The sequence below is a fragment of the Tachyglossus aculeatus genome, chromosome 19 (genome assembly GCF_015852505.1).
Source record: "Tachyglossus aculeatus isolate mTacAcu1 chromosome 19, mTacAcu1.pri, whole genome shotgun sequence".
NCBI lineage: Eukaryota > Metazoa > Chordata > Mammalia > Monotremata > Tachyglossidae > Tachyglossus > Tachyglossus aculeatus.
In genome coordinates, this window is record NC_052084.1 from 15,485,311 (window position 1) to 15,509,439 (window position 24,129).

At 52.3% G+C, this 24,129-nt stretch overlaps 1 protein-coding gene across 3 annotated transcripts; it reads right to left on the reverse strand.

The window, feature by feature from the left end:
- Positions 1-1,483: 1,483 nt before the first annotated feature.
- Positions 1,484-20,057, reverse strand: MRPS18A (mitochondrial ribosomal protein S18A). 3 transcript variants are annotated; one of them, XM_038761364.1, is made up of 7 exons: positions 19,959-20,038; positions 15,957-16,080; positions 8,529-8,560; positions 7,823-7,930; positions 4,992-5,115; positions 4,721-4,790; positions 1,484-1,827 (listed from the first exon to the last, which is right to left on the reverse strand). In XM_038761364.1, coding segments are annotated over exons 2-7 (480 nt in total). In that variant the 5' UTR covers positions 15,958-16,080; positions 19,959-20,038; the 3' UTR covers positions 1,484-1,682. The 3 variants fall into 3 exon arrangements, with proteins under 3 accessions (XP_038617292.1, XP_038617293.1, XP_038617291.1); XM_038761365.1 differs by having other exon boundaries at positions 15,953-16,080; XM_038761363.1 differs by lacking the exon at positions 15,957-16,080 and having other exon boundaries at positions 19,959-20,057.
- Positions 20,058-24,129: the final 4,072 nt, after the last annotated feature.

Consider the following 24,129-nt stretch of genomic DNA (forward strand, 5'->3'; position numbering starts at 1 on the left):
TGCCTCCGTTCCCTCAGCTGTCAAATGGGGATTAAGACTGTGAGCCCCATGTGGGACAACCTGAGCACCTTGTATCCCCCCCAGTGCTTAGAACAGTGCTTGGCACATAGCAAGCTCTTAACAAATGCCATGCTTTGGGGGCTCCCCATCTAAGTAGGGATAGTATTTATTAAGCGCTTACTGTGTGCTGAGCGCTGGGAAACAAGAGTGCAGGTGGGAACTGGACACAAACCCTGCCCTTTTGAAGGGTACACAACCTATGAGGGGGGGAGAGCAGGTGTTCTTATTAATAGTGTACACTCCCAAGCGCTTAGTATAGTGCTGTGCCCCCAGTAAGCGCTCAATACAACTGACTGACTTTGCCTCACACTACAGGCTCACGGAAGGGAAGTGCCTTGCGCTGGGCCTTCTGCCCACGGGGGCCTCCGCTCTTTCCAGTAGCTCTCCCAATTAGCTTTCTTTCGGATGGCTAGGGAGGGGAAGATACCTTGCTTTTTTGTGCCCTCCTGCCCTGCCTCGAACCAGGCAGGGACCCCTTAGGAGTCACGCCGACGTTGGGCTCGGCCGTGGGTGGCCCCGGGCTCCTACCGGCCTGCGGCGCCGGTCGTGGAGAAGGCCAGGGGTCGTCTATTAAAGAGCCCTAAGGGTGAAAGTCAAAAAAAGTCTCTCCCCTCTGTCCAGGCCCTTCTGTCCCTGAAGAAGAAGCAGGTGACGTCATACCCATTACTGTGACCACATCCCGGGCTGGACCAGATTGACCCGTGGGCAAAGAGAAAGAGAGAGGGGGTGCAGGGAAGGTACAGATCGGGGTCAGAAGTCCCCAGGAAGGGGGCCCCTCTACTTTTCCTTCCCTAGGCTAGGCCTTTCGGAATCCGCAGGGGCCCCAGCCTCATGGGGAAGAGGAGGTCGAGGGCCCACCCAGCAGCGTGGGGCAACTGGTTCCCCTCCCTTGGCACCCCAGGGAGGATAAGGGACCAAGCAGACCCCCCTGTGCCCGTTCCATCCACGGCCCCTGCCCTGCCCACCCATGGCGGAGCCGCGGCTGAGGAGGACTTGGGGCCTGTGGATTGTCTAGGGCAGAAGTGGGGGGTGGCAAGGCTCCTGCTTTCCCCCTCATCGCTCCCGGATCGGAGCCTGCAGACCCCACCGGCCCGCTCCCCACCACTGGTGCGGGCACCTGTCGCGTGGCTCCGCGGGCCTCCGCTCCTGCTGGGAACGGACAGAGGACGAGAGAGGGGAGAGTTAAATCCCAAGTTTCATCCCCGAGCTGGGGCTCCTGAGCCCGGCCCAAGGGGTTGAAACTGGACCCTTTTAGACTGGACCCTTTTAGTCTTTCACACTGTGAGCCCACTGTTGGGTAGGGACTGTCTCTATATGTTGCCAACTTGTACTTCCCAAGCGCTTAAGTACAGTGCTCTGCACACAGGAAGCGCTCAATGAATACGACTGATTGATTGACCCCTGGGAGAGATCACACATGGCAGAGGAGTGAGAACAGGAGAGGGGTTTATGACAGTCCTCGGGTGAAACTTCTGTCCCCTAATCTCGGGGCCGGCCGGCTCACCCTCCCCGGACAGCTGCCGGCCCCCGACCCAGGACAAACGAGTTACGTCACGGCCACGCCGGGTGGGATCTTCCTCCTCCCTGGGGCCTGGACCAGGTTGCAGGCGGGGCGGGGGGCGTCACTGGTAGAAGAACAGGGGTTTCCCGGAGTAGTTGACGTTATCCCTGAGCAAGGGCGAACCCACGGCCATCTTCACTCGGTTCCAGCGGGGGCCCTTCTTGAAGATGGGCTTGACGGAGCGGCTGGACCAGCGGGTCAGGTACCTACAGGACAGGACGAAGGGCGGGACTGTGACGGGAGACCTCCCGGCTCCAGCTTCCCCGGCGGCTGGGAATCTGGGGCCAGTTGGGGGGCAATCCAGCCGGGACTGGGTGGGCCTCTGCTTTGATCCTTTGGAGCCGTCGGTACGCACTCGGGCCGGGGAAAGAGGGAAGTGGCCGTCGGTGGGTTCGTCGTGGCCGCGCCGGGAGAGGCCGATGAGGTAAGTGGCTGGCCACGAGCCTTCCTCCCTTCCTCAGTTGGCTCGGGCCACCAGGGCAGCTGCGTGAGCCGCGGTGGAGGTGGACCCCACTCCCCCGGCTCCAGGGCGGAGGGATGATGAGAGCTTTCGGGTGGGGTAGGGGGTGGGGAGCGGTTCCCAGGAGCGGAGGGGGTGGAGCTCAGCCCTTTGACCTCCTCTGGGGGTCCCTGCACACTCTCCTTCTGGGAAGGGCCGGGGCTGGCTCCATCCAAAATGGAACTTGGCCCCGGGCCCGGCCGGCCCGGTCATCTGTCCCGAAGGCCCCGCGGGGGCAAAGGCCGGGCCTCTCCCCGCCCCTCCCCCGGGGCTGAGCCGCAGCCCAACCACGCAATCCCCTTTCCCCCCGACCGAGCTTTCCTCGCTCTAGACCCCATGGCCCCTTCCACAGGGCCAGAGGAGTCCCCCGAGTTGGATCGGGCTGATCCGGGCCGGACGGCCAAGGAGAGCCTTGCCCTCTCCATCTGCTGCGGCCTAGGACCCCCCCTTAGGACAATCAATCAATCAATCGTATTTACTGAGCGCTTACTGTGTGCAGAGCACTGGACTAAGTGCTTGGGAAGTACAAGTTGGCAACATCTAGAGACAGTCCCTACCTAACAGTGGGCTCACAGTCTAAATAACAATGTACAACTGCTCTGCGGAGTGAGCGGTCAACAAAGCATGTTAAAAACATAATCAAATTAATTGAAATCTAGGGGATGACAGATTCTATTATCTTTATAAGTTAACCTTATTTGATGCAAGCAAATTTAACATAGCCTTTTCTTTGGACAAGGGCGGCAGGGGCTGCCTCTCCCAACTAGGGCCACTTTCCCTGTTGGAAAAGTAGCCCTGGGACTCAGTAGAAGAGCTGCGGGGCAATGGATGGAGGAAGAGGAAGGCCTGCCCTGCTGAAGTCCTCTCTCGGCCAGTGGGGCCCACTCGGAGGCAGCATCAGAGGGAAAGACGGAATAATAATAACAATAATTGCGGTATTTTTTAAGTGCTTACTATGGGCCAAGCACTGTACTAATGGCGGGGGTAGGTCGGAGGTAACCGAGTCGAACGCAGTCCCTGTCCCACATCTTAAGGCCCACAGTCTTCATCTCCATTTGACAGATGAGGTAACTGAGGCCCAGAGAAGCGAGTTGCCCAAGTTCACCCAGCAGACAAGCGGCGGGGCCGGGATTTGAACCCAGGTCCTTCTGCCTCCTAGGTCCTGCTCTATCCGCTAAGTCAGGCTGCTGCTCTAGCGTTTAGTCCACTTTACTGGGGACTCGGAGAAAAAGTGGGCAGGTGGTCTGAAGCGAGCCAGCCCCATTTGTGCTCTAGTCGAGTCCAGGAGCTCTGCAGATGAGGCCAGAGCTCAGAGACTGACCCTTGTGACGTCTGGTCACCTCTGGTCTTGCTGGGTCTGAGGATTGTTTCGTCCCGGGCTCTCCAGGGTGTCGGCTTCGGCTCGGCCCTCTCCCGTGGCCGCCCCGTGGACCGCAGCGGCCCACCTGGGGTAACGTCTCCTTTTCTCGGGCCTTGGAGGCCAGGTTTGGGGGCCGGCCCTTGAGGAGAGAGGGTTGACCCACCCGCAGCCTCCTCCTGCCCGAGACTGGGGGCTCTGTGGGAGGCCCAGGCCTCGGCATCAAGGCCAGAGGCGAGCGTCGGCCAGGGACCAACGGCGGAGCGGTCTGTACGGGGACAATGGCTCCCGGGAACCCGGCCTGCATTCCTGCGTGCTCGCCCCACACCCCCACAAACTCCCGGGAGCCGGGGGAATCCCGGGGCAGTGACGCCTTTCTGCCGGGCCGGACCCCAGGGCTCGCAGCTCGGATGCCTTCAGGCTCCTGCCGGGGCAGGCCCGACCGGGCAGCGGCCGGCTACAGCCTCCTTGGGGGGCCGGGATCCCCGGGATCTGGGGGAGGGATCCAGCCAGCTTCCATAGCCCCACGAGAGGCCGTGGCCCCTTCCCCCATTCTGCAGCTCCCCAGGAGCCCCGGCTCCCAACGGCTCGGGCTTCCTTCCCCAGGCACCGCTGCTCTCTGCCCTCTGGTAACCTCGGGGCTGGGAGTGCGCAGGGATATTTGTTAAACGTTCATAAACTGCTTTGACATCCCCATAGCAACAGAGGTGATGTCATAAACAGGGGATTAGCAGCTCCTGAGGCGCGATCCTACCCCGAGAGGTGACAGGTCTTCTTTGGCTCATCCCTCTGCCCCCTCGCCTAGCTGGGGGCCCTGGCTTCCCCCGACCCCCCGCTGCCCGGCCCGAGGAAGGGGAGCCACGGGATCCGTGGCCCGTGGGAGCGAACGGAGGGTGATTGACGTAAACTGCAGCTGAGTGGGGGTGGGACGGGGAGCGGGAGGGAAGGAGGAGGAGGAGGAGAGAGGCGGCCTGTGCCCGGCTGGGTTGGCACCAGTCACCCGATCCCCGCCTCGGCTTTAGCAAATGCTTCCCGCTCGGGGCGGCGAGGCCTAGTGGCTACAGCCTGGGCATCAGAAGGATCTGGATTCTAATCCCCGCTCCGCCACGTGTCTGCTATGTGACCATGGGCAAGTCATTTCACTTCCTAGAACAGTACCTGGCACATAGTAAGCACTTAAATATAGCTACGGCTTCTACCTCTCGGGAATAAATCCGTCAGGACGGCGTCCTAGCTCACTCACCGATTGAGTTGGGGTTTGCTCTTGGGTACGAACCCTTCGGGCAGCTTAGGCCTGTGATTTGGCAGCAGACCTGGAGGGTGGAGGGAAGGAAGGGTTAGTGGGGGAAGGGCCCTTTGCCCCTCCGCCATGCCTCAAGACCACCTGAGCCACCTCCCACCCTCCTTACGGGGAACCAACCGCTCTCCCGGCCAGCCGCGCTTGGGCCTTCAGGGGTAGCGGCGCTGGAGGATGGAGGGGATCCGGCCCGGCCCCCAACGGCACCCCTGGCTACCTGCCCGATGGGCCATCTTCACGCACTCCTCAATCTTGCGGTGCTCCTCCTGACAGAGGCCGGTCATCTTCCGAGGTAGCATCCCTCCGTGAGGGCGGATGAACTGACTCAGCAGCAGGACGTCCTGTGGAGGGAGGGGAGAGGGGGAAGGTGAGATCGGAGTCGACCCACCGTCTTCCCGGGGCCGGAGTGGGCCGTCGGGCTCCCACCGGCCCCCGCTGATCTTCCCCAGTTGCAGGGCCCTCAGCGAATGCTGCTGCTGCTACAACCACTCCTGGGACTACTTTGTATTTGTGTTTGAGCCTGGCACCGTACTAAGAGCTGGGGAAGAGAGAAGATCATCAGGTTGAGCAGTACTCCCTGTCCCACAAGAGATTCCCAGCCTCAGTTTCCCGCTGCTGCTGGTACCAGTGCTACTTCGAGGCCACGGACAAGAAGGGCGCCCACCCTCGAGGCTGATTCTGGCCTCGGGACGAAGCGATGCCCGAAAGCTTGGCGGGAGGAAGGTTTTGCAGCCCCCTCCCCGCAGCCGGGCGGGCCAGAGAGAAGCCTCGTGCTCTGCCCGGACAGCGGGCACCACGCCTGCCTTTGGAGGGACGAATCTCGGTGGTCAAAATGCCACTTGCCCGCAGTCCGGGACAGGAAACCGGCATCTCCTAGGCTCTCTGCCGTCAATCACCCTTCCCAATCCCAAGAATGGCCGGGCCGGGTCTCCGGGGCCGACTCAGGAGGGACAGGGAACGGGAGCCCGACGAGGAGTTGGACTATAAGCTCTCAAGACTGGAAGCTCGTTGTGGGCAGGGAATTTGTTGACTGTCCTAGTGAGAAGCAGCGTGGCTCGGTGGAAAGAGCCCGGGCTTGGGAGTCAGATGTCACGGGTCCGAATCCCGGCTCCGCCACATGTCTGCTGTGGGACCCTGGGCAAGTCACTTGACTTCTCTAGCCTCAGTTACCTCATCGTGGCTCAGTGGAAAGAGCCCGGGCTTTGGAGTCAGAGGTCAGGGGTTCAAATCCCAGCTCTGCCGACTGTCAGCTGTGTGACTTTGGGCAAGTCACTTAACTTTGCTGTGCCTCAGTTCCTTCATCTGGAAAATGGGGATTAAGACTGTGCACCCCCCCGGGACAACCTGCTCACCTTGTAAGCTCCCCAGCGCTTAGAACAGTGCTTTGCACGGAGTAAGCGCTTAAAACAGGAAAGCAGCGTGGCTCAGCAGAAAGAGCCCGGGCTTTGAAGTCAGAGGTCACCGGTTCAAATCCTGGCTCTGCCACTTGGCAGCTGTGTGACTTTGGGCAAGTCACTTCACTTCCCTGGGCCTCAGTTACCCTCCTCTGTAAAATGGGGATTAAGTCTGAGCCCCACGTGGGACAACCTGATCACCTTGTAAATTCCCCAGCGCTTAGAACAGTGCTTTGCACATAGTAAGCGCTTAATAAATGCCATCATTATTATTACTATTAATAAATGCCATTATTATTATTATCATCTGTAAAATGGGGATTAAGACTGTGCGCTCCCCTTGGGACAACCTGCTCACCTTGTAAGCTCCCCAGCACTTAGAACAGTGCTTTACACATAAGTGCTTAATAAATGCCATTATTATATTATCTGTAAAATGGGGATTAAGACTGTGTGCCCCCTCTTGGGACAACCTGCTCACCTTGTAAGCTCCCCAGCACTTAGAACAGTGCTTTACACATAAGTGCTTAATAAATGCCATTATTATATTATCTGTAAAATGGGGATTAAGACTGTGAGCCCCACATGGGACAACAATTACCTTGTATCCCCAAGTGCTTAGAACAGTGCTTTGCACATAGTAAGTGCTTAACAGATGCCATTATTATTTATTTTTTAAGTGTACTCTCTCAATCGCTGAGTATAGTGCTCCACATACAGTGAGTGCTCAATAAATATGACAGTGAATGAATGAGTGAAAACTGAAGCCCCCGACCTCCCAGCTGCAGGCCCTCCGTCCATGTCCCAGGGAATGAACCAGTTCCCTACACGGGTGAGAGCCAAGCTGCGGAGCAGGATTGGCTCCACTCGCCGGCTGGTTCCCGGGAGACACCGACCCCCGATTTCCGCCCCCTCCGCCGTTAATCTGCAGCTTTTGATGAAAACAACTTGGATTGAATTAATCCGGGGCTGAAAAGTCCCAGCCGCGGCCTTCCCCTCCCCACACCCCCGCCCGAAACCCGCGCCTGCTGCCAAGCGAGCCGACGGCTTTGGGCGGCTCCTGCCCGTGCCGCTCGGAGCGGAAGGGGCGAGAGGCAAAACAAGCTCGGCCTTTCCCTCGGAGGATTGGATTTCTCCCGCTGGATAAACAAACCCTGGGAACAGACTGTCCATTTCCTGGAAAAGGGGGGAGGCGGAAGGTCGGGGAAGGGAGGGCCGCGTTGCTACCTATGGCGAGGTGCGAGGCCCACCCGTCATTAATACTCAGCAACGCGTGTCGATGTTTAACGAGCACTGTGAGCAACGGATGGGGCGCTTCGTTGGGCGCCCAATTTGCTTAACTCCTCCCCAGCACTTAGTACAGTGCCTGAAACGTACTGAGCGCTTAAGTACCACTTGAAAGAACCCAGAGGAAGTAGAAGGTTTGGTTCCCGTCCGTGAGGAGCCCACGAAACCGGGTCCCGGGTCCGGGCTCCTATCCACCGAGCCTCGCTGCTTTTCGGGACTGGATTCCCAGTCTGGTACTGGCGACCATTCCGAGCTTTTGTCGGGGACTCGGTGGATTTGGCAAGAGCGAGGAGGCCGGACCCAAAGGCCGGCAGGCGGCAAGAGTCTCCCGGGCACGGCCCGACGGGCGTCCGGGAGTGGCGCTCACCTCATAGTTGTACTTGTGCTTCAGGTTCCAGCGGCAGATGGGGCACTGGCCGGAGGGGTTGGGGGGTTCCGGTATGGGCTTGGCCGTCTCCGTGATTCGGCCTTCAATCTGGGAAGCGGTAAAGGAGAGCGGTGAGCGGGCCGTCTAATACAGTACCAGATTCAATACCCGCTGGCTCGGGCTGGAGGCAACGCGGGGTGGAAGTATTCGGGGCATCACTGGACAGAAACTCCTCCCAGCCCCCAACCACCCCAGACTCTAAGCTCACTGTGGGCAGCGAATGTGTCTGTTTATTATACTGTACCCCCCCAAGCACTCAGTACAGTGCTCCGCACACGATAAGTGCTCAGTACATATGACTGACCGAACCTAGGACTTGGGACGTGCTCCTTCGGGTCCGGTGCCCTGGCATCACTGGGCCCATTTTCAGAATCGGGCTGTCAGCTGCGGGGGGGATGGAAAATGGGGACTCCAGGCCTGTTCGGTATCTTGGCCCCATCGCACACCTTGATCAGGGGAGCTAGATAAACGCGGGCCGGGACTAAGTAACACGGCCGGTCCCGGGGCAGATTCGCGATTAATCCAGCCACGACGGCCGTGGGAAAGACGGAGGCCCTGGGATTTTTCCGGGGGCCGGTGAGGGTTTCCTCCCGACGGAGAAATGGCTGCCCAGGAGTTACCAGCCGCCCCCGCTAATGATACTTACTATAGTCGTCTTCCCTTCTTGAAACTCCACCACTGCGGAGACAGAGGGGCGGGGGAGAGAGAGAGAAGTCAACCACTCAATAGGGAACGGGGCGAGTTTTCCGATTCCCTCGGGTTCGGCGCGTAGGGTGGGCCGAGTCCGGGGACCCAGGCCCTCAGAGGGCCCACCTAGGGAAACCCTGAAATAAAAAAAAGCTGCCGGGGGTGGCCTGGCTTTGCCAAGTCTCCTGAGCGGGACCCCGGGGAACAGGGTGGCGCCTTGTCCTCCTCACAGGGGTTAAAGGGTCTCGGCACATTCCTCCCTAAATAGATCCCTTTCCATAAGCCCGCCGAAAGGCCCGCCAACCCTCTTCCACGTTCTCCGCTCTCCTCCAGTGGGGAAAGTGGGATTCGGTGGCCGAAGGAGGGGGAACCGTCCAACCTGCTAGCCGGGGCCGGAGCCCGGGACTCTTTCCCCTCCTCTAGACCGTAAGCTCGCGGTGGGCAGGGAATGTGTCTATTAAACTGTTGTACCGTACTCTCCTGAGTGATCAGTACAGTGCTTCTAGACGTTTCTACGGATTTATTACTCTATTTTACTTGTACATATCTATTCTATTGATTTCATTTTGTTAATATGTTTTGTTGTCTGTCTCCCCCTTCTAGACTGTGAGCCCACTGTTGGGTAGGGACCGTCTCTATATGTCACCAACTTGGACTTCCCAAGCGCTCTGCACACGGTAAGCGCTCAATAAATACGACTGAATGAATGCTTTGCATACGGGAAGTGTTCAGTAAGTAGGACTGACTGACACGGCAGCCCTCCCCTCATCCCTCGCCGGCTTGTGAGGGGAAAAACAAGCGGAAGACCACGAGCTTCAGATAAAGAGGACGCCTGGCCACTTAGAGCCCCCGCTCCCACCCTCACCTAGGCTCCTCTGAGCCGAACCTCTGGGGTCCCAGGACTCCACCCCGGTCGATTTGGGCGTCCACACAGTTGCTCCGACAGTCACCCGGTGCCCATAGCAAGCAGGATGTTCAGCCTAGTAGGGGAGGGGGCGAGGGGAGGGGTTCAGGCCTGGGCTCTGCGGGGGCCAGGATGCCCCGGCAGCCCCGGGCCGGCTCGCTTGGCCAGCCAGGTGGAGATGGGCTGTCAATCAATCAATCAATCAATCGTATTTATTGGGCGCTTCCCGTGTGCAGAACACTGGCCTAAGCGCTTGGGAAGTCCAAGTTGGCAACTCCAAGTTGGCAACATCTAGCGACGGTCCCTACCCAACAGCGGGCTCACAGTCTAGAAGGGGGAGACAGACAACAAAACATATTAACAAAATGAAATCGATACAATAGATATGTACAAGTAAAATAGAGTAATAAATCCGTACAAACATCTATCCCGGTGCTGTGGGGAAGGGAAGGAGGTAAGGCGGGGGGGATGGAGAGGGAGAGGAAGGAGGGGGCTCAGTGTGGGTTGTCCCTCAACTTCCCAGCTGCTTCCCCTCCTTTGGAAGGGAGCCGTTTCTGGCCCGTGGGAAAACTTGAGGGAACACGATGGCTGTACCGCAGGTGGCCCCTTCCCAGCCCCGTTCGGTCCCCCGGCCATTCCCCCTTCCCCCACAGGCCTGGCAGTCGGAAGGACCTGGATTCTAATCCCGACTCGTCCGCTGTGAGACCCTGGGCAAGTCACATCCCTTCTCTGGGCCTCAGTTCCCTTACTAAAATGGGGGCTGAGACTGTGAGCTCCGTGTGGGACAGGGACTGTGTCCAACCTGATTAGCTTGTATCTAGAGAAGCAGCGTGGCTCAATGGGAAGAGCCCGGGCTTTGGAGTCGGAGGTCATGGGTTCAAATGCCGGCTCCGCCACTTGTCAGCTGTGTGACTTTGGGCAAGTCACTTCACTTCTCCGGGCCTCAGTTCCCACATCTGGAAAATGGGGATGAAGATTGGGAGCCCCACGTGGGACAACCTGATCACTTTGTCATCTCCCCAGCGCTTAGAACATTGCCTGGCACATAGTAAGCGCTTAATAAATGCCATTATTATTATACAAGCAAGTCGGATTGGACGCAGAACGGTCCTTTGCACGTGGTAAGCGCTTAATAAATGCCATTATTATTATTATTATAATACAAGCAAGTCGGATTGGACGCGGTCCCCGTCCCACGTGGGGCTCCCGCTCGTAATCCCCATTTGATAGATGAGGCCCAGAAAAGCGAAGTGACTCGCCCATGGTTGCACAGCGGGCAAGCGGTGGGGCCGGGATTAGAACCCAGGTCCTTCTGACGCCCAAGCTGGCGCTCAATCCTCTGGGCCAGAGTTGGTGGGAAAGGTGAAAGTTCAGCGTGCTGGTAAGGAGGGGTCCGCCCCAGCCTCGCCAGGGACCGGGCCTCCCTCCGCCCCGACCCACCCAGCCCGTGCAAACTCGACACCTGCAAGTCAGGCAAACTTGGCCGGGGAAAGGCCTGGGGCCCCGTCAGCGGACAGCAGCTGGGTTGGGAATACTGGGAATCCGGTTTCCCAGAACCGCGGCGGGAAGCGGGAAGTTGGGAAGGTTCGTGTCTGGTCCCGCCCGGCCGGAGCCGCGCAGGGGGAACCAGAAGCTGGAAGGACATACGCTCCCCTCCTCTCTGCAGACCCTGGACGACGAAGTAAACAGCTCTAATGACAAACACCACCGGCACGGCCTCACACCCAACCCGCAGTGCTTAGAGCAGTGTAGTAAGCGCTTAACAAATACTATCATTATTATTATCCCGCTGCCCCTGGGGAGGACATCAAAGCCCGGACTCCGTGGCCACAGTGACCCCCCTCGCCTTTTCAGGCGGAGAAGACCGTCAAACCAGGAGGAGTGAGGGCACGGGAGAGGAGGTGCTGAGTGGTTGTTGCTGATATCTGTTGCCGATCTGTAATAATAATGAGGGCATTGATTAAGCGCTTACTATGTGCAAAGCACTGTTCTAAGCGCTGGGGAGGTTACCAGGCGATCTGGTTGTCCCACAACGGGCTCGCCATCTTAAATCCCCATTTTACAGATGAGGGAACTGAGGCGCAGAGAAGTGAAGTGACTTGCCCGAAGTCACACAGCCGACAACTGGCAGAGCCGGGATTCGAACCCATGACCTCTGACTCCAAAGCCCGGGCTCTTTCCACCGAGCCACGCTGCTTCTCCGCACTTGTACTTCCCAAGCGTTCAGTACCGTGCTCGGCACACAGTAGGCACTCAATAAATACGACTGAATGAAACAAACACTGGTTAGGTGTCAAGCTCTGTTCTAATCCCGGCCCCGCCACTTGTCTGCTGGCTGATCCTGGGCAAGTCACTTCCCTTCTCCGGGCCTCAGTGACCTCATCTGTAAAATGGGGGCTGATCAATCAACCAGTAATATTTACTGAACGCTTACTGTGTGCAGAGCACTGTACTAAGCACTTGGGAGAGGACAATGTAACAGAGTTGGCAGACACATTCTTGCGGTCTAGAAGGGGAAACGCTAATATAAATAATTATTATAATTAATGAATACAATTAGATTATAAATATTAGCAGACGTGAATATAAATACATTACGGATAGGGGATGAGTGCTGGGGGGTTGAATGAGCAAATCCAAGCGCCGGGGCGACACAGAAGGGAGTAGGAGAAGAGGAAATAAGGGCTTAGTCTGGACAACCTGATCACCTTGTAACCTCCCCAGCGCTTAGTACAGTGTTTTGCACACAATAAGCGCTTAAGAAACGCCATCATTATTATTATTATTTTTCTTATTTATTTTTTAAATAATGATATTAAGTGCTTAGTGTGTGCCAGGGACAGATACAAGATAAGCAGGTCGGACACAGCCCGTGTTGCATATAATAATAATAATAACTATAAATCATATTATATAATAATAATAATTATTATAATTATTAGCATAATAATCGATATCAATCAATCAATCGTATTTATTGAGCGCTTACTGTGTGCAGAGCACTGTACTAAGCGCTTGGGAAGTCCAAGTTGGCAACATATAGAGACAGTCCCTACCCAACAGCGGGCTCACAGTCTAAAAGGGGGAGACAGAGAACAAAACCAAACATGCTAACAAAATACAATAAATAGAATAGACATGTACAAGTAAAATAAATAGAGTAATAAATATGTACAAACATATATACATATATACAGGTGCTGTGGGGAAGGGAAGGAGGTAAGATGGGGGGATGGAGAGGGGGATGAGATATAATACTGATATATAATAAGATATAATATTATAATTATATAATATCACATATAATACGTTATTATATAATAACATATTATAATATATAATATATAATATATAATTATATTATATAAAGAGATAATAAGATATAATATATCTTTAATTATAGAGATATGATTAATAATATAACAATAATATATTATTATTATCATATGCAACACAGACTATGTCCGACCTGATTATCTTGTATCTGTTACAATAACATATAACATATAATAACACAATAATAATAATAATAATAATCATTATTATTATTATTATTATATGCAACACGGACTGTGTCCGACCTGATTATCTTGTATCTGTCCCTGGCACACGCTAAGCACTTTACAATACCATTATTTAAAAAATTAAGAAGAAAGAAAGCAAGCTATGTCTTCTGGCTGGGGAAGGAGACGGGGGGAAAAGACGGGAAGCCAGAGAGGTGGGGGGAAAACCCACGGGGCGATTGGGAAGACTGTACAAAACATATTAACAAAATAAAATAAATAGAATCAATATGTACAAATAAAATAGAGTAATAAATACGTACAAACATATATACATATTTACTTCCTGAGTGCTTAGTACAGTGCCCTGCACACAGTAAGCGCTCAATAAATACAATTGAATGAATGAATGGGAGTGACGGGGCTCAGGTGGAAACCGTCTGACCCCCCCAAAAAAAGCGCAACCGGGAGCCCTGCTTTCAACTTGCACTTCCCAAGCGCTTAGTACAGTGCTCTGCGCACAGTAAGCGCTCAATAAATACGATTGATTGATTGATTATTACAGTCTCCCTGCCTCCGCGCCCAGCTAGGGCTTGTTGGGTGGTTGAAGCGGGCGGTTGGTCAGTCAATCTACTTATTGGGCGCTTCCTGTGTGCACTTCCTTCTGGTCAGTCAGTCAACCTACTTATTGGGCGCTTCCTGTGTGCGCTTCCTTCCGCAACGAGCTTACGGTCTAACCGCGGAGAAGGACACTGATATAAACGATTAAATGATAACTCTGGACATAAATGCTGAGGGGCTGGGAGGGGGCACGGATAAAGGGGGCAAGGCAGGGTGACATGGGAGCGAGAGAGAGAAGAAAACGGGGGCTCCCAGCAGGGCTGTCTCTATATGTTGCCAACTTGTACTTCCCAAGCGCTTAGTACAGTGCTCTGCACACAGTAAGCTCTCAATAAATACGACTGATTGATTGATTGAAAGTGTAATTAACCCAGGGGACGGATTAGCCCTGGCTCTTGGACCAAACGTAGGACAGGAGACGCGAGTTGGAGCTTGGAGGGCGGCCCATCCGCCCAGTGAAAACAGCATGCGCCGTGGGAGTCAGGGGGCCTGGGTTCGAATCCTGGCTCCACCACTTGTCCTCTGGGCAAGTCTCTTCACTTAATAACGACGGCATTTATTAAGCACTTACTCTGTGCACAGCACTGTTCTAAGCGCTGGGGAGGTTGCAAGGTGATCAGGCTGTCCCACGGCGGGGGGCTCACGGTCTTAATCCCCATTTTCCAGATGAGGTAACAGGCACAGAGAAGTGAAGTGACTTGCCCAAAGTCACCCAGCTGACAACTGGCGGAGCTGGGATTTGAACCCATGACCTCCGACTCCAAAGCCCGGGCTCTTTCCACTGAGCCGCGTGGACTCCTCTGTGCCTCAGTTCCCTCGTCTGTAAAACGGGGATTACGACTGTGTTACCCCACGGGAGCTGTCTTGTATCTACCTCGGCGTTTAGTATAGTGCTCGGCACCCGGTCAGCGCTTAACAAGTATCACTATAAAAAAAAGGTGCTTGACGTCTGAGAAGCGGCATGGCCTACTGGGAAGAGCGAAGATGTGGGAGTCGGAGGACCTGGGTTCCGATCCGGGCTCTGTCACTTGCCAACTGTGTGACCTTGGGCAAGTCACTTAACTTCTCTGTGCCTGTTTCCTTCTCTGGAAAACGGGGATTCGCTATCCATCCTTCCTCCTACTGTGAGCCCTTTTTTGGGATTGGGATTCTGTCAGTCCTGACGATCTCCAGTGCTTAGAACAGTGTATGACACACACAGTCAGTGCTTAACGAATACCACTATTAGTATTATTTATTTTTCAGATATACTTTAGCTTCTTCAACAGAGCGGAATGAGGATTTCCGAGTGCCCCGCTGTCTCGGGGAAGAAAAGTTTTTAGGGATTTAAACACAAGAGGAGGGAGGCTAGGGAATGGCGTCCACTTATTTCCTCCTCTCCAGACAAGAGTGCATTCGAAGGATTTTTCAAGAGACACGTGGCTACACTGTTGTTTAATATTTCCAGAGATATAAGTTAACTTGTACTTCCCAAGCGCTCAGTACAGTGCTCTGCACACAGTAAGCGCTCAATAAATACGATTGATTGATTGATTGATTTGAAGGGGCGTGGCCTAGAGCACAGACAGTGAGCCCGTTGTTGGGTAGGGGCCGTCTCTATATGTTGCCAACTTGTACTTCCCAAGCGCTTAGTACAGTGCTCTGCACACAGTAAGCGCTCAATAAATACGATTGAATGAATGGGAGTCAGAAGTACCTGGGTTCTATTCCTGCCTCCACCACTTATCTGCTGGATTACCTATATCTATTATCTATTTATTTATTTACTTACATTAATGTTTGTCTCCCCCTCTAGACTGTGAGCCTGTTGTGGGCAGGAATGTAATAATCGTATTTGTTAAGCGCTAACTACATGCCCGGCACTGTTTTAAGCGCTGGGGTAGATATAAGGTAATCGGGTCGTCCCACGTGGGGCTCGCAGTCTTAATCTCCATTTTACAGATGAGGCAACTGAGGCCCAGAGAAGTGAAGCGGCTTGCCCAAAGTCACACAGCTGACAAGCGGCGGAGCCGGGATTAGAACCCACGACCTCTGATTCCCAAGCCCGGGCTCTTTCCACGGAGCCACGCTGCTTCCACCGAGCACTTAGTATAGTGCTTGGCACACAGTGAGCGCTCAATAAATACGACTGAATGCATGAACTTCTCTTGGCCTCAGTTCCCCCCTCTGTAAAATGGGGATTAAGGGGGTGAGCCCCATGAGGGGCAGGGATTGCGTCCAACCTGATTAGTGTATGTTGCCAACTTGTACTTCCCAAGCGCTTAGTACAGTGCTCTGCACACAGTAAGCACTCAATAAATACGATTGATTGATTGATTGTATACAATAATAATGATGAGGGTACTGGTTACGCACTTACTGTGTGCCAAGCTCTGTTCTAAGCGCTGGGGTGTCTTGTCTTGTGTCGCCGAGTCTTTTCCGACCCACAGCGACACCAGGGTCACATCTCTCCCCCAACGCTCCGCTCTCCATCAGGAATCATTCTGGTAGACACAAGGCAGTAATAATTGTCGTATTTGTGAAGCGCGTACGACGTGCCAAGCATGGCTGGCACGTTGGCCAGGCACTCTGTGCCAACCACGGAGAAGCAGCGTGGCTCGGTGGCAAGAGCCCGGGCTTGAGAGTCGGACAGCGTGGGCTCTAATCTCGACTGCGAGCCCGCTGTTGGGTAGGGACCGTCTCTCTATGTTGCCAACTTGTACTTCCCAAGCGCTTAGTCCAGTGCTCCGCACACAAGAAGCGCTCACTAAATACGACTGAATGAATGAATGAACAAATACCATCATTATTATTATTATTCAAGTGGGGATTAAGACTGTGAGCCCCACGTGGGCCAACCTGACCACCTGGTATCCTCCCCAGCGCTTAGTGCTTGGCACAGAGTAAGCGCTTAACAAATACCATCATTATTATTATTAAAGTGGGGATGAAGACTGTGAGCCCCACGTGGGCCAACCTGACCACCTGGTATCCTCCCCAGCGCTTAGAACAGTGCTTGGCACATAGTAAAAGCTTAACACCATCATTATTATCAATATTAAAGTGGGGATTAAGACTGTGAGCCCCACGTGGGACAACCTGATCACCTGGTATCCTCCCCAGTGCTTAGAACAGTGCTTGGCACAGAGTAAGCACTTAACAAATACCACCATTATTATTATTAAAGTGGGGATTAAGACTGTGAGCCCCACGTGGACCAACCTGACCACCTGGTATCCTCCCCAGCGCTTAGAACAGTACTTGGCACACAGTAAGCGCTTAACAAATACCACCATTATTAATATTAAAGTGGGTATTAAGACTGTGAGCCCCACGTGGGCCAACCTGACCACGTGGTATACTCCTCTGCGCTCAGTGCTTGGCACAGAATAAGTGCTGAACAAATACCATCATTATCATTATTAAAGTGGGGATGAAGACTGTGAGCCCCATGTAGGCCAACCTGACCACCTGGTATCCTCCCCAGTGCTTAGAACAGTGCTTGGCACATAGTAAGCACTTAACAAATACCATCATTATTATTATTAAAGTGGGGATGAAGACTGAGCCCCACGTGGGCCAATCTGACCACCTGGTATCCTCCCCAGTGCTTGGAACAGTGCTTTCCACAGAGTAAGCGCTTAACAAATACCATCGTTATTATTATTATTAAAGTGGGGATGAAGACTGTGAGCCCCACGTGGGACAACCTGACCACCTGGTATCGTCCCCAGCGCTTAGAACAGTGCTTTCCACAGAGTAAGCGCTTAACAAATACCATCATTATTATTATTATTAAAGTGGGGATGAAGACTGTGGGCCCCCCGTGGGCCAACCTGACCACCTGGTATCCTCCCCAGCGCTTAGAACAGGGCTTTCCACAGAGTAAGCACTTATTTGTACATATTTATTCTATTTATTTTGTTAATATGTTTTGTTGTCTGTCTCCCCCTTCTAGACTGTGAGCCCACTGTTGGGTAGGGACCGTCTCTATATGTTGCCAACTTGGACTTCCCAAGTGCTTAGTCCAGTGCTCTGCGCACAGTAAGCGCTCAATAAATACGATTGAATGAACAAATACCACCATTATTAATATTAAAGTGGGGATTAAGACTATGAGCCCCACGTGGGCCAACCTGACCACCTGGTATCCTCCCCAGCGCTCAGTGCTTGGCACAGAATAAGTGCTGAACAAATACCATCATTATTATCATTAAAGTGAGGATTAAGACTGTGAGCCCCACGTGGGCCAACCTGACCTCCTGGTAGCCTCCCCAGCGCTTAGAACAGTGCTTTGCACAGAGAAAGTGCTTAACAAATACCATCATTATTACTATTATTATTAAAGTGGGGATGAAGACTGAGCTCCACGTGGGCCAACCTGACCACCTGGTATCCACCCCCGCGCTTGGCACTGAGTAAGTGCTGAACAAATACCATCATTATTATTATTAAAGTGGGGATGAAGACTTTGAGCCCCCCGTGGGCCAACCTGACCACCTTACATCCTCCCCAGCGCTTAGAACAGTGTTTTCCACCGAGTAAGCGCTTAACAAATACCATCATCATCATTATTATTATTAAAGTGGGGATGAAGACTGTGAGCCCCACGTGGGCCAACCTGACCACCTGGTATCCTCCCCAGCACTTAGAACAGTACTTGGCACACAGTAAGTGCTAAACAAATACCATCGTTATTATTATTAAAGTGGGGATGAAGCCTGTGAGCCCCACGTGGGCCAACCTGACCACCTGGTATCCTCCCCAGCGCTTGGCACTCAATAAGTGCTGAACAAATACCATCATTATTAGTATTAAAGTGGGGATGAAGCCTGTGAGCCCCACGTGGGCCAACCTGATCACCTGGCATCCTCCCCAGCGCTTACAACAGTGCTTGGCACATAGTAAGTGCTGAACAAATACCATCATTATTATTATTACTAAAGTGGGGATGATGACTGTGAGCCCCACGTGGGCCAACCTGACCACCTGGTATCCTCCCCCGCGCTTAGCACAGAATAAGTGCTTAACAAATACCATCATTATTACTATTATTATTAAAGTGGGGATGAAGACTGTGAGCCCCCGGTGGGCCAACCTGACCACCTGGTATCCTCCCCAGCGCTTAGAACAGTGCTTGGCACATAGTAAGCGCTTAACAAATACCATCATTATTATTATTAAAGTGGAGATGAAGACTGTGAGCCCCACGTGGGCCAACCTGACCACCTGGTATCCTCCCCCATGCTTGGCACTGAATAATTGCTGAACAAATACCATCATTATTATTATAAAAGTGGGGATGAAGACTGTGGGCCCCCCATGGGCCAACCTGACCACCTGGTATCGTCCCCAGCGCTTAGAACAGTGCTTGGCACAGAGTAAGCGCTTAACAAATACCATCATTATTACTATTATTATTAAAGTGGGGATGAAGACTGTGACCCCCCCGTGGGCCAACCTGACCACCTGGTATCCTCCCCAGCGCTTACAACAGTGCTTGGCACATAGTAAGTGCTTAACAAATACCATCATTATTATTATTACTAAAGTAGGGATGATGACTGTGAGTCCCATGCGGGCCAACCTGACCACCTGGTATCCTCCCCCGCGCTTGGCACTCAATAAGTGCTGAACAAATACCATCATTATTATCATTAAAGTGGGGATGAAGACTGTGAGCCCCCCGTGGGCCAACCTGATCACCTGGTATCCTCCCCAGCGCTTACAACAGTGCTTGGCACATAGTAAGTGCTTAACAAATACCATCTTTATTATTATTACTAAAGTGGGGATGAAGACTGTGAGCCCCACGTGGGCCAATCTGACCACCTTACATCCTCCCCAGCGCTTAGTACAGGGCTTTCCACAGAGTAAGCGCTTAACAAATACCATTATTATTATTATTATTATTATTATTATTAAAGTGGGGATGAAGACTGTGAGCCCCACGTGGGCCAACCTGACCACCTGGTATCCTCCCCAGAGCTTACAACAGTGCTTGGCACATAGTAAGCGCTTAGCATATACCACCATTACTATTATTAAAGTGGGGATGAAGACTGTGAGCCCCACGTGGGCCAACCTGACCACCTGGTATCCTCCCCAGCGCTTAGTGCTTGGCACAGAATAAGTGCTTAACAAATCCCATCATTATTACTACCATTATTAAAGTGGGGATGAAGACTGTGAGCCCCCCGCGGGCCAACCTGACCACCTGGTATCGTCCCCAGCGCTTAGAACAGTGCTTGGCACATAGTAAGCGCTTGACACATACCATGATGATTGGCATCACCGTCGCCATGTTGGTGAGGGGGTCAGGCCGGTCCCCGGGGCGGTGGCCGGTGGTCTGTGTGTCTCCCCGGTCCGGCCCGTCACTCACCTTCCCTCAGGCCGCGGGCCGGGGCCGGGCCCAGCAGGGAGCGCCGCAGCAGTCGACCCCAACCCCAAAGCAGGCCCAAGGCCACCGCCGCCATCTTGCAGCTCCGCCTTCCCCTTCACTTCCGGTCCCCCCTTCCCTGCCTTGAGGCGCCCACCGGAAGTCGCGCGGCCGCCATCTTGCCGGCCCTCCCAATAATAATAATAATAATAATAATAATAATAATAATTATAATAACATTTATTAATTGCTTACTATGTGCAAAGCACTGTTCTAAGCGCTGGGGGGAATACAAGGTGATTAGGTTGTCCCACGTGGGGCTCACAGTCTTCATCCCCAGTTTACAGATGAGGGAACTGAGGCCCAGAGAAGTGAAGTGACTTGCCCAAAGTCACACAGCTGACAAGTGGCGGAGCTGGGACTTGAACCCATGACCTCTGACTCCAAAGCCTGGGCTCTTTCCCACTGAGCCACGCTGCTTCCCAACCCACGTTACCTCAGAAAATACTACTACTACTACTACTACTACTACTACTACTACTACTACTACTACTACTACTAATGGCATTTATTAAGTGCTTACTATGTGCAAAGCACTGTTCTAAGCGCTGGGGGGAATACAAGGTGATCAGGTTGTCCCACGTGGGGCTCACAGTCTTCATCCCCATTTTACGGATGAGGGAACTGAGGCCCAGAGAAGTGAAGTGACTTGCCCAAAGTCCCACAGCTGACAAGTGGCGGAGCCGGGACTTGAACCCATGACCTCTGACTCCAAAGCCCAGGCTCTTTCCCACTGAGCCACGCTGCTTCCCAACCCACGTTACCTCAGAAAATACTACTACTACTACTACTACTACTACTACTACTACTACTACTACTACTACTACTACTACTACTACTAGCATTTATTAAGCGCTTACTATGTGCAAAGTACTGTTCTAAGCGCTGGGGAGGTTACAGGGTGATCAGGTTGCCCCATGGGGGACTCACAGTTTTCACCCCCATTTTCCAGATGAGGGAACTGAGGCCCAGAGAAGTGAAGTGACTTGCCCAAAGTCACACAGCTGACAAGTGGCGGAGCCGGGATTTGAACCCGTGACCTCGGACTCCAAAGCCCGGGCTCTTTCCACTGAGCCACACTACTACTACCAAACACTACTAATGAAGGCATTTACTGAGCGCTTACTAGGTGCAAAGCACTAGACTTGTCTCGGCTCAGCGGAGACAAGTATAGGTAGGGACTGTCTCTATATGTTGCCAACTTGGACTTCCCAAGCGCTTAGTACAGTGCTCAGCACACAGTAAGCACTCAATAAATACAATTGATTGATTGATTGAGAGAGCGCGGGCTTGGGAGTTTGAGGTCATGGGTTCGAATCCCGCCTCCCCCACATGTCTGCTGTGTGACCTAGGGCAAGTCACTTCACTTCTCTGGGCCTCAGTTCCCTCATCTGTAGAATGGGGATTAAGACTGTAAGCCCCACATGGGACAACCTCATCTCCTTGTATTCCCCCCGGCGCTTAGAACAGCGCTTTGCACATAGTAAGCGCTTAACCAATACCAGCATTATTATTATTATTATTTTAGACTGTGAGCCCACTGTTGGGTTGGGACTGTCTCTATATGTTGCCAACTTGTACTTCCCAAGCGCTTAGTACAGTGCTCTGCACACAGTAAGCGCTCAATAAATACGATTGATGATGATGATGACTGTCTCTATGTGTTGCCAACTTGGACTTCCCAAGCGCTTAGTACAGTGCCCTGCACACAGTAAGCACTCAATAAATACGATTGATCGATCGATTGATTGATTGATCGATACTAAGCACTGGGGAGGTTACAAGGCGATCAGGTTGTCCCCCGGGGGGCTCCCAGGCTTCATCCCCATTTGGCAGATGAGGGAACTGAGGCCCAGAGAAGTGAAGTGACTTGCCCAAAGTCACCCAGCTGACAAGTTGGGAGCTGGGATTTAATCCTACTACTACTACTAATAATCATGTTGGTATTTGTTAAGCGCTTACTATCTGCCAAGCACTATAGTGAAGCAGCGTGGCTCAGTGGAAAGAGCCCGGGCTTTGGAGTCAGGGCCGTGGGTTCGAATCCCGGCTCCGCCACATGTCTGCTGTGTGACCTTAGGCAAGTCACTTCACTTCTCGGAGCCTCAGTTCCCTCATTTGTAAAATGGGGATGATGACTGTGAGCCCCACGCGGGACAACCTGATCACCTTGTATCCCCCCAGTGCTTAGAACAGTGCTTTGCACAGAGTAAGCGCTTAACAACTGCCATTATTATTATTATTATTATTATTATCATTGTAGTAGAAGCAGAGAAGCAGCGTGGCTCAGTGGAAAGAACACGGGCTTTGGAGTCCGAGGTCATGGGTTCAAATCCCAGCTCCGCCAATTGTCAGCTGGGTGACTTTGGGCAGGTTACTTCACTTCTCTGTGCCTCAGTTCCCTCATCTCTAAAATGCGGATGAAGACTGTGAACCCCCTGTGGGACAAGCTGATCACCTTGTAACCTCCCCAGTGCTTAGAACAGTGCTTTGCACATAGTAAGCGCTTAATAAATGCCATTATTATTATTATTATTATTATTACTAATAATCATGTTGGTATTTCTTAAGCACTTACTATCTGCCAAGCACTATTATAAGCACCGGGGGTGCTGGGGGGGGGGGGGAATACAAGGTGATCAGCTTGTTCCACGTGGGGCTCACAGGCTTCATCCCCATTTTACAGATGAGGGAACTGTGGCACACCTTATAAAATAATAATAATAATAATAATGGCATTTATTAGGCGCTTACTATGTGTAAAGCACATAGTAATGCTAATACTATTACTAATACTACTAGTACTATTACTAATAATACTAATATTATTATTAATAATAATATTCAGTGTTAAGCACTTACTGTGTGCCAATCACTGTTCTAAGTGCTGGTGGGGGGGGGGATACAAGGTGATCAGGTTGTCCCACGGGGGCTCACAGTCTTCATCCCCATTTTACAGATGAGGGAACGGGCACACCTTGTACAATAATAATAATAATAAAGATGCTAGTATTTGTTAAGCACTTACTGTGTGCCAATCACTGTTCTAAGAGCCAGGGCAGGGGGAGGAGGGAATACAAGGTGATCAGGTTGTCCCACGGGGGGCTCACAGTCTTCATCCCCATTTTACAGATGAGGGAACTGAGGCACACCTTATAAAACAATAATACTATTATTAATATAAATATATATATATTATATATAATATATATTTATATAATAACATAAATATTATTAATATAAAATACTAACAATAATGTTAGTACAAGGTCATCGGGTTGTCCCATGGGGGGTTCAGTCTTCATCCCCATTTTACAGATGAGGGAACTGAGGCACACCTTGTACAACAACAACAATAATAATAATAATAATAATAATAATAATAATAATAATAATAATAAAGATGCTAGTATTTGTTAAGCACTTACTGTGTGCCAATCACTGTTCTAAGAGCTAGGGTTGGGCGGGGGGGGGAATACAAGGTGATCAGGTTGTCCCACGGGGGGCTCACAGTCTTCATCCCCATTTTACAGATGAGGGAACTGAGGCACACCTTATAAAATAATAATAATAATAATAATGTTAGTATTTGTTAAGCACTTACTGTGTGCCAATCACTGTTCTAAGCACTGGTGGGGGAATTCAAGGTGATCAGGTTGTCCCACGGTGGGCTCACAGTTTTCATCCCCATTTTACAGATGAGGGAACTGAGGCACACATTATAAAATAATAACAATAATAATAATAATAATGTTAGTATTTGTTAAGTGCTTACTGAGTGCCAATCACTGTTCTAAGCATTGGGGGGGGGGGGGATACAAGGTAATCAGGTTGTTCCATGGGGGGGCTCACAGTCTTAATCCCTATTTTACAGATGAGGGAACTGAGGCCCAGAGAAGTGAAGTGATTTGCCCAAGGTCCCACAACAGACAAGAGGTGGAGCTGGGTTTAGAACTTACTGGGAGTCCTCCTGACTCTCAGTGTGGTCTATCAAGTAGGCCATGCTGCATTCGCCACGCTGGTTGTCGCGGGGCATCTGTGAAGCAGCGTGGTTCAGTGGAAAAAGCCCGGGCTTTGGAGTCAGAGGTCATGGGTTCAAATCCCGGCTCCGCCAATT